Here is an 11,012-nt window from a genome sequence, read left to right as displayed (position 1 = left end):
AAAATTTTAAACAAGTACATGAGGAATCCCATATCCAGGTCACATTCTAATACATAAAAGGTATCTACGATGATTATAAACATTATAACTCATGCATTAAATAAAGGACAAAACCCCGTAAAATTCTAAACACTAAACTAATATATGCGGGTTATAGTGTAGAATATGAATTACATGTCTCTCAACAACATTGTCCACTGATACAACTGTAATATACCATGTGATTACTATAAAGTAAAAACCAGAAAAGAAGGAATATGTACAAAATAACATTTACGTGCAATACATTTTAGCAACACAACATCAGTTTTAAATATAATGTATTAGGTAGCCTCTGTCTTTACCTAGATCGTTCTTTCAGATTTGAAATAAGAAGAAAAAAAACTTTTCAAGAAAATACAAAGTAGTTGTTCACTAAGCAAGATTTCCATTTAGTTAATTTTTCATTGCATTCTCCGCTTTTGATTTCCTTGACTTCACCTTTTCAGGATTTGAGCATCGGTAAGAATTCGGTCCCGTGATGACGTAATCGAATTCATTGCAATGTGGTAAATTCATGAATCTCTCATCCATTACATCATGCCACAGCATTTCAATAACAGGCGGGAGCGGATCAAACCCACCTAATTTAGCAAGTTCCTCGTTAAATCGGAACTGCCGATCAAGATCCCCCATATAATGTGCAAAAGATGGTGGTTTTCCTTCCTTCAAACGAGACTGAAAGTCAGCTTCGCTATCTGCCAGCATTGCTTCTTTTGACGGTAATTTCACCTTCCCTTCCAACATCAGAACGGCAAGCTTTGCCATTTCGTGATAGTGGACGAAATACGGCCACTGCCGAGGGATGGCGACAAATATCAAATTCGGGTACTCGATGTGGACCATATGTTTGTATATGGGCTCTATACGTTCGTCCTTGATTGTGATGACGTCATCCTTCAGAAAAGGAAATGAAAAGAGGTATCCAGTACAGAAAATAACGGCGTCAACCTTCTCGGAACTACCATCAGGAAAGACGATTGAATCTTTTGTCATGCGCACGATTGGGGGTCTTTGTTCTATCTCTTTTGGAAAAGATGGTGGGAATTCCTCCGGCTTTCTTCTGTGACATGCATACACCTTAGTTTTAAAACAAAAATCATGAGTACATGCGGTGTATAGTATATGACAGGCTGAGGGTATGAAAATGCAACTGCTGAAATAATTGGTAACCCCATTTTCTTGATACAGCATTAAGAATGTACACACATGCACCACATTTCTCTAACTTTCTTTTTCTATCTTGTACTCAGTTTGGTAAAATGAATGTGGCAGATTTTGATTATAAAGGTCAAGGTAAACATTATTACCGTGTGAAGAAATCGAATTGTGTAGTGTTATTGGTACAGTTATACCTTCTTAGCAAAACGTGATACGTGCATAGAAATGTCCTCTCCAGAATAGTGGACACCAAGGATAGCCACACGAAGTCCGTCAAATTGTTCCTCGTACCGGAAGTTCTTGCTGTGAATCATCCTTCCTTCAAATATGTCCATTCCAGGAATATCTGGCGTATAGTCTTTTACGTCATGTCTGTAAAATAACATGTAAAATGATGCAATGATTCATTTCAACAAAGGAATTATTCAGTTCTTGTTTTTTTTTTTAAAATATCCTTACGTATTCAAACTTTCAAGGAAGCAATCAAGAATTAATATTCCAACGGGAATATTGTAGGGCGGAAGGTGTTGATTCTGAGTGTCAGTGTTTGTCTCATTAAAAGATGGATGTAAATCAAATATAATTTACTTTTCCTTATCCATCACAGCAAAGTATGGAGATATATACTTACCCATTACACACAAGTACGGAATCAAACACCTCCGAATTGACTTCTGAAAGACGATTTAAAGGGGAATACGTCACTAGCCATTTCACTTGGCCGTTTTCCTGGAACTCCTTCAGTGGCTGCACATTACGAACATAGGTATGCGTCTGAAAGTACAACGTTCTTGCTTTCATTGAATCATTGTCATTCATCTTACGATATGTTTCGGATACTTTGGTCACTCTAGTTTTTCATTATTCTACGTCCTTCTAGAAAATTTTCCAACCATTGAGATTGTAGAAAAGTTTACACTTTCAAGTGGTGCCACATATTTTGACCTAAACCTGGGGCTCAAGGCCTTTACAGGGAGATTATACATCACGACATAGGACCTCTGTTTGAGGGTCATACCCAAAAGGTCTGTACGTTTCACTTCTAGTACCGGGTACTTTTATTATTTATTTATTTACATGTATGTTAGACTTGACACGATGTCTTGCGAGACCGCCTAGTTTTGAAATAAACGCTCAAGATCCTAGGTTTAAACTACACTAAATCTACAAACGCATTTACACTGCAAATTACATGTTTATAAAGCTTTTGACTACCTGGTCAATGTTTTTGGGAACAAATCGGGATACGTCCCATTCGTTCAATTGACTGATATTCTTCGTATATGTCTGAAGACCGTCTGTACCTAACGCTCCCCTATGCAATCAGCATAGTTTACTTGTAGTAATCTTGCAGTGACAATGAAAGTATTCTTAAGGGTTGGATATGTTTTACATGTGACATTTTGATGTGGATTCCATTCATTTTTAGTGACCTCTAAATTGATTATAGTTATAAGCGACTAGAATTTGCTTTAATTTCCCAGCTTGTAAGGAAATTACCCGGATGTACTGTCTGAGCTTGAAGTGATCAGTGAACCTATTGATGTACTCCAGACATTGCTGCCGACTGATGTAGGACGTCTTCCATTCCTTGGGATATGGGAAACTTGGGAACTGTTGCAGGTGCTTGGGAACATTAATTCTAGAAGCAATCATTGTTTCAAGATTACAACTTTGCAAATTTTAAGAGCAAGGAAAACGACTTTAATTTAATTATATGTCTATATACTGATAAACTTTTGAAAATGTGAAAACACCAGTTAAATGACTCACAATTTGTTTTAATGAGGTCCAATTAGTTAAAATAGCCTTTAGTGTAGTGAAACATAATACATAATAAGTACACTTAAGTAGATTATTTTCATTTGACAAATGTTTGGGATTTATCAAAATTGATTTCTCAGTGCACATTACTCTTCCTTTCGTTTTGTCCCAAATATTTCTTGTTGAAGAATTTCCGACCTACTGCTTACTTGAGGTTGTTGTATAAGGCAGAATGTACAGGGAATCCGAAATCATCTTTTCCTGTTTGGTCACTGTAGTTCCATAGTCCTCCCGGCCAGAAATTCTTCTCGAACGCTACTGGTTCAAAGATGTCGGGGTGTTCAGCCAAGTGCTGTAAGCGTGCAAAAAGCAATTTAGTGATTTTGCATTTATATATTTAAATTCTCATAATACAATGTTTACTTATCATTATTTGAATTTTACTAGCATCCGGTTTGGTTTGATATCAGTTGAAATATTCTAAACAAATGACGGTGCCAGGTAAGAAAACTATTTCATTAGAGACCACTAGATAACTATCTGGCGGCAGCCATATATGTTTCTGACAACCACTTAGTAAGTTTTGGATGAAGCCAGAGAAATTTTTGACGAAGCCATATACGTTTCTGATGCAGTGAAATATGATTCTAAATGAGCTTAATTTGTTTCTTAGGGAACTAAGGTTTCTGACATAACCCAATTAGTTTCCGAGGGAGCCAAATTAGTTTCTGGAGGCCGATAAATAAGTCTGATTGAGCAAAATATGTTTCTGGCGGAGCCAAATAGGATTCGGAAGGAGACAAATGAGTTTGCGTTGACCGCCAAATAAGTTTCTGAGGGAGCCAAATAAGGTTCTGACGGAGCCAAATAAGTTTCTGGCGGTTGCCACATAAAGAATTTGGTGGCCGCCAGATAAAACAATTCTCACCTTCCACCCTCCAAACAACTTACAAGCTTCTTCTCAAAATTCAGTATGCGGGTACACATGCTAAAACACTCATAATTTGCAGTATAAGCATTGGATACCAACTGTTAACTATTTTTGCTTGGGAAACATTTAAGTTGTTTTCGAAATCCTTGCAGCGTTTCCACATACTATACACATATATGCTAGATTATGTAGCATATCTGCTACCGGGTACTGAAGAGTATTTAAGAGCACACGATGTGTGAGCAGGATACATTGATTCTATCTCAACTGGAAGATCAGCTGATTTCAAATGAAAACACTGATCCCAAAGGTGATCAAAGGGAACATCATCGCTATATTTTCAAGGTATTGAAGTGAAGGCACATGGCATTCCATTTAAATATCACTATGAAGTTACTAGGAAGTTACTATGAACAACACGGACCCCTGGCTATACAAGAGGTAGGATCGGGTGTTTAGGAGGAGTGAGCATCCTCTGTCAACCGGTCATACCCGCCGTGAGCCCTGTATCTTGACCTGGTCGAAGGAGTAAATCACTGTAGAGAAAGGCCTAACAATCGGTTAGATAGCATTTGACCGAATGACAGGCTGTATTGGCAAACTAGACCAACATAACGATCATAGACGTTGCGAAATGCTGACTTAAACGTGGCTGGGATACCCTGGTTTGAAATTCCTGAATTTGAAAAACGAAATTTTTATATCTTGATGAATTTAGATTCACAGTTGGGAGTAATTATATTGGATTAAATCATTCCTCTGCATACATTATTTTTAATTATCTGAAACATCTGCGATTAATCAAACAGTGATTTTACCATGGATATATTTCATTTGTTCCCTAATACTTCTACTATCAAAGTGAAAGAATTCCCAGATAATGAAGCAGCGGAGAGATACCATTCCCAAGTCAATAGTGTAGCAGGTAAGTCCATGCTGCAGGTAAGAGGTATGATGGATGACATTGATTTGATATGTATCCCTCAGCAATTTACAGAGAACTAGGTTTTAGTGTGATGAAACTTAGCACAGTGTATCCTAAAATTGAAGCAAACTGTGCGAAGTTGGTCGTGGATCAGTTGATTGGTGGCTCTCCATTGGTGGGTTGATTGTGAACAAGGCTTACCTGTTCGCAGTCATGTGGCCTTTGCGCACACCAAGTCAACTGATTCAGTATGCATTGTTGTGTTGCCAGTGAATTTGAAACTGTTCTATGCTGTTCAACTGTGACTGAATTTATGACACTGTGACTATTGTCAAATGACTGTTACTATCACAACCTCTAATTGATTCCACAGCTCAAAATTAACTCCATATGTATTGTGTTGCCAGCGAATTTGAAACTCTTCTGTGCAATTGAACTGTGATTTTGTGAAACTGACTGTTACAGAATGAGTCTTTTATGATAACTTATTGCGTAATGAAGTTCAATATCGGATTCATTCAACATGAAAGAACACTTGTCCCAGAAATAGGCCCCACATCCTAGATCTGACATTTGAACCAGCAGTGTCACTGAAAATTCCAAGACTGTCAAAACTCTAACCACATAACAAGGTCACTTTTGATACTAGACATCTGGTATGATGATGTGGTTTACAGACCCTGCGCATGGGATCATAGCTTCTAATAAATGTCTGATTTGGTCTGATCGACGTCCAAAGAAAATCCGTGTGCAAATTAAGGACTTCTTGAAAAGGACTTTTTTCCTACCCATTAAAATTATGCTATATAACTATCAATTCACCTACCTTACATTAATGGAATCCCGTGGGGATCCGGGTTAGAATAGGTCCTTAGTACCCCTTGCTTGTCGTACAAGGCGACTGAATGGGGCGGTCCTTCGGATGAGACCGCAAAAACCGAGGCCCCGTTTAATAGCAGATGTGGCACGATAAAGATCCCTCCCTGCTCAAAGGCCGTAAGCGCCTAGCATAGGCCTAAATTTTACAGCCTTTCACCGGTAATTGTGACGTCTCAATATGAGTGAAAGATCCTCGAGCGGTCACAAAGGATTTCGTTTGTTGACGTAGCCATATTGGGTAGCCAGTCAATTTGAACCCTGTTGCTATTTGTATTTATTCATAATATTCGATACGAGTGATATATTCGATCTTCATTTATCATAAACATGACTAATTGATAGAAATTAGACATACAATCTTAAATTAAAATAAGCTCTTGAGTATTGACACTGCAGCAAAAGCCTAGTCTGGTCCCATATCAATAGTGAAGTGTGAAATCGGAGTTGAACGCCGTGGAATTATAGTTCAATATTCAATCCTTTTGAATAATTATTATTTAACCGAACTGGGATGATTTCATCCAAATATTTCACTGAAACATTAGATTATGAGTATGGAAATGAACAGGGGTTCGAAGTGACTTGATATCTAATATGGCTACGTCAACAAACGCAATCCTTTGAAGCTGCGAGTTATCGGATCGTATGGGGCTTTAATGAATATTTGAAGCTATGTTTGGATTTAAGTAAAGAAGGAGAATATGTATAAAAATATATATATATATATAAATAAATAAATAAAAATCATATCAAATTCATGCGACAGCGATTTAAGAATGCAGCGATATAAGGCCTCAACCGTGCATATATTTTCTGCGCCGTAAATGGAAGGTTTTTATAAGGGATGAATCTGTAGCTCTCTGATCTGTCCCGATATTTTTTCGGAGAGCTACAGTTCAGCAGCTGGTTTCAGTGCCACATATTTCTCAAGTAATTCAAAGTCAAATAGGAAAGCTAAATGCCTTATACATGTACATTTGGTTCCGATCTTATGTTCTTCTTATATAGTACGTGTATGTTGTCGATTTTCGCGATGTTATAATTCAGAAATAAGTTTCTTTAAAATACATGAGGGCATCACCACGCCATCATACGTCACAAAGCACTACCGTGCTACTAGCGAAAAAGGAAACTACGGAAGCCGATAGGTGCCAGGATACAGAATCAATATTGACCGCCACTTAATTTATGTGGCAACCACCACTTAATTTAACTGGCGGCTGCCAGATAAATTAAGTGGCGGCCGCCAGTTAATTTATATGGCGGCCGCCAGCTAATTTAACTGGCGGCCGCTAGTAAATTTAACTGGCTGCCGCCAGATAAATTAACTGGGGGCCGACATTTAATTCATATGGCGGCCGCCACTCAATTTAAATGATTTATTTGGCGGTCGCTAATTATTCAACTCCTCTCTCTATCTGTCTCTCAAAATGAAAGGGGTACAATCCCTCCCCATTGCTTATTAATATGGATGTGATATACAATTAAGAGCATTGAATTATTGTTTTTCGATTGTGCTGTTAAATAAATGTTTACGATATCAAATGTCGACAGATTCGTGGAAGAGCAAATCTGCATGTGTACTTAATATACAAACGTATTAGGCACGTGGAACCACGGAGCTGACCCTCCATTTTTTGACAACGTTCAATTTCTGTTATTTTCACATGCAAACTAAGTTATTTTCACATATGAAATAAGATTAACTGGCGGATTGCCTCCCTCCCCATTCTTTTGGTGGTAGTAATGAATGGTAAAATGTAATAATGAATGAACTGATAAATTGAAGGATGAATGGAACCCCCTCCTTCCCATTTAGGAGTACGAAGTTTGGGTAAAAGAGACATTTGTAGGTTCCTTTTCTGCTTGTCAACAATTGTAGAAAACAATTTCTTTTCCAACTGTCCCTAAACTTTGAAAAACGATGCTGCGTGTTTGCGTACTATTCTAAATCTTTCCAAAATAATCACCCAGCAATACGAATTAAATTGTTTTTGCAATTGGCAGCCGCCATGTATAAATTAAGTGGGGCCGCCAGATAAATTAAGTGGCGGCCGCCAGTTAATTCATATGGCGGCCGCCAGATTATAAATGGCGGCCGCCAGATTATAAATGGCGGCCGCCAGTGAATAAGTGTCGGCCGCTAGTTAAATTAAGTGGCGGCCGCCACATAAATTAAGTGGCGACCACCAGTTAAATAAATATTAATTCTATACTCTGGCACTTATCGGCTTCCGTAGGAAACTGTGTATACTTGAAAGTTAAGTAAAAACAAACAAATATTCTTTGAAATATCTTTATTCTTAAAGACATAGTTTGATATACTAAACGCGTGTTTGAGTACTCAATTTGTTAAATATCGTGTTCGATTCGTCGAACCTAAGAGACACGGGGTTAGTAATTGATAATAATTTCTTGCATTCATTGACAGTATTTAATGTATTGAAACAGAAAACAGCATTGGTTTTGGGAATAAAAGTTTTCTTGAGAGATGCCTCGCATGATCGGAAATGATAGTTTGCGTGTTATTGGGATGCTGGAAAGTGGGATGTCTGAAATCAATTTGGCAAGGCAGTATGGAGTTCATATCAACAATGTAAATGCGTATGGAGACCGATATCAGCACACTGGCACCGTTCGGGACCGCTCACGATTAGGACGCCCGCGTGTGACGTCACGTCGGCAAATTACGTATAAACGGATCAGCACGATACGTATAAACGGACGTCACATTTGCGTAATCGATTGCAATCGGCTTCTTTGACCACTAGAAGCATCCCTGGACATCTACTGATAAGTTTTCGTACCGTACGGAACAGAATGCGAGATACCAGCATCCGTCCTCGACGTTCTACTATCCGTCCTATTCTGCTCTGGTGTCACCGTGTTGCGAGGTTAGCGTGGTATAGGAGGCATCATCGTTTCAATAATGGAGATTGGCAGAAATTATACTTACGGACGAGTAGGGATTTGATCTCGACAGCAGTGACGGTCGTGTTCGGGCTTACCGTCATGACAAAAATATGTGAAAGGAACATTTTAGACTCTGGCCAGGAAGTCCTAAATCTGCTGAGATTTGAAAGGGTTTCGTGTATTTGCAAAATATTCTATAGCTATTTAATTACTCAAATATAATAAGAATTTTGATAGCAGGAATTATACAGAACCACACTCACCTTAAGACTACAGAGTCCTGCAATCCCGGCACCTATCACGGCTACTCTTTGTTTCGTACTTTTTCCTGACATCCTGTAATGTACGTACAGAGCCAGCGAGGGACAAACGTGGACAGCAGGAGGCAGACTGCGATATATAGCAGTCAGTTGTGTTCAGGGTGTGTTATGCGCGTGCGTCAATATGTACCGAAAATTACATCATGACACAAAAAATGAAATGGATATTAACCAGACACGAAATGACCTGAATGTTATGTAATACAAAAGTTGCGTAATTTGAATCAGCAACATCGATGTATCTAGCATTTACTAGAGACGTTTTTGAAAAATTCACGGAAGAAAATAAGCCACTTCAACGGTAATATTTTCCAGCAATCCTTTATACAGAGGAACGTTGTCCCGTGAATAAACACCGATACGGATTTTTCTTAACCTTACCACACGACATTGCATAACATGTCTGCTCTACTTTAAACATGATAATGCCATGCATATTGAAACCAAAATTGTGCTTTAAGGAGATACTCTTCATCATCATAATGGCTGACTTCCTTTAAAAACATGGAGGAAAAAAATCGATACCAGCAATATTTGACTTTTCCTTTTCAATTTAAATACATAGCCGAGTAGCTTAGTAGGTTAGCATACCGATCTGTGAACTGTAGGTCGCAGGTTCGAGTCCAGCAGGAGTTTTAAATTTTTTCCAGATTAATTTCTACTGAAACTGTATTTTTTGACAAATTAAAGTAAATTTGAAATTTTTTAACTTCAAAATATTGCTGTACATATCCTCCACTTTTTATCTACATCAAATGTCTCTGGTGTAGCATACCTCCTTAAGATAGCAGTAATAATGAAACAAGACATTCAAATGACATGCTTTCAGAATCATTATGATAGCTGCATTACCTTGTTCAATTTATCTCCATGCATGCACACTTTATCTCAATAAACGAGATTATACGAGGGCATGTCTGAATATTTATGGTCTGGCGCGCAAACGAAATTCAGGCAATTTCCGTTCTTATTTTTCAATTCGGTAAAATATTCTGTTATCATCATTGTACTAGAATTGACGGATGTCTCTAACTTTAACTACATGTGCTGCTATTCTACGAGAGGCCGTAGTAACATTTTTCAAAAAATATTTATCTTTGAATACGACAGTTTCAAGATAAGAGTGCTTCTGGGTAGGAGGTGCATTTAGTGGAATTTCAAATGTCTAGTGGACCTCGAGTCAGCTAGGAAGACGATAAATGTATTAAAAGTGGCATATCTTTAAATATGTAAATATAGGAAACACAAAATACTATCAAAATAAATATTTTACTTAAGTGGAAATATAAAACCAATGTATGTTATATTTGCAAGTAATATCCTGGATATGATACGTACGAGCAACGAAATAACGTGATGTAAAACTTATACGGTACCAATTTGATGCACCAGATGTACATTTCGACAAATAATGTCTCTTCAGTGATGCTCAACCGAAATGTTTGAAATCCGAAATAACAATAAACTTGTAAGAGCATTTTAGGGAAAAACAGAGTGCCAAAAGGTGGAGTCAAATTCGTCTAAGGATAAGAGCTATGCATGAGGGAGATAATCCTTACTTTTGAAATGAATTTCTATATTTTTTATTACAGCAATTAGATATACATGTACAATGATATAATAAGAAATACATGCATTTTTACTCCCTCAATACTTAAGTTTGTATATCAGTCGAATTTGGATGAGGAAATAACGTAGGAGAAACTTACTGAGCAGATTCACTTTATATGCAGCGATGAAAACTTGCCCAACCCCCGCATGTAAACAAATTGTTTCCCGCCTTACTATGTGCAATAGTTCCCCGAAGGGAAATAACTCGGATATGGTTTAAAAAGATATTCTTGTAACTGAAACTGATAACTCATAAGTGTGAAAATATATTTCTTTTCAGGAAAGGGATATCTCTCTAACCTTTACATATATTGTTTCTTTTCCGTAAAGGGATACCTTTTCATGGATGTAAAAGAGATATACATCTCAATGTTAAAAACATTTTATTACAGAACTTTAGAAAGAGACATCTCTCTAACTTTGAGAGATATCTCTCAAAGCTAAAGAGATATATTGAAGTTAAGACTAA

General features: G+C 37.5%; 1 protein-coding gene across 1 annotated transcript in view; it reads right to left on the bottom strand.

Annotated features, from left to right (window-relative positions):
* Positions 1-9,362, bottom strand: part of LOC125676096 (uncharacterized) — a 9,691-nt gene extending 329 nt beyond the window's left edge. The window contains exons 1-6 of the mRNA XM_056160381.1: positions 8,876-9,362; positions 3,174-3,316; positions 2,701-2,842; positions 1,832-1,974; positions 1,395-1,572; positions 1-1,119 (exon numbers count right to left, since the gene is read on the bottom strand). The exon at positions 1-1,119 is cut by the window's left edge and continues 329 nt beyond it. Coding sequence (XP_056016356.1) covers positions 436-1,119; positions 1,395-1,572; positions 1,832-1,974; positions 2,701-2,842; positions 3,174-3,316; positions 8,876-8,947 — 1,362 coding nt within the window. The 5' untranslated portion in view covers positions 8,948-9,362 and the 3' untranslated portion in view covers positions 1-435. The remainder of the gene's footprint in view (positions 1,120-1,394; positions 1,573-1,831; positions 1,975-2,700; positions 2,843-3,173; positions 3,317-8,875) is intronic.
* Positions 9,363-11,012: the final 1,650 nt, after the last annotated feature.

The sequence above is a fragment of the Ostrea edulis genome, chromosome 3 (assembly GCF_947568905.1).
Source record: "Ostrea edulis chromosome 3, xbOstEdul1.1, whole genome shotgun sequence".
NCBI classification, from domain to species: domain Eukaryota; kingdom Metazoa; phylum Mollusca; class Bivalvia; order Ostreida; family Ostreidae; genus Ostrea; species Ostrea edulis.
Note: the sequence above shows the minus strand (reverse complement) of the source record. Positions and strands in the feature narration are given on the sequence as shown.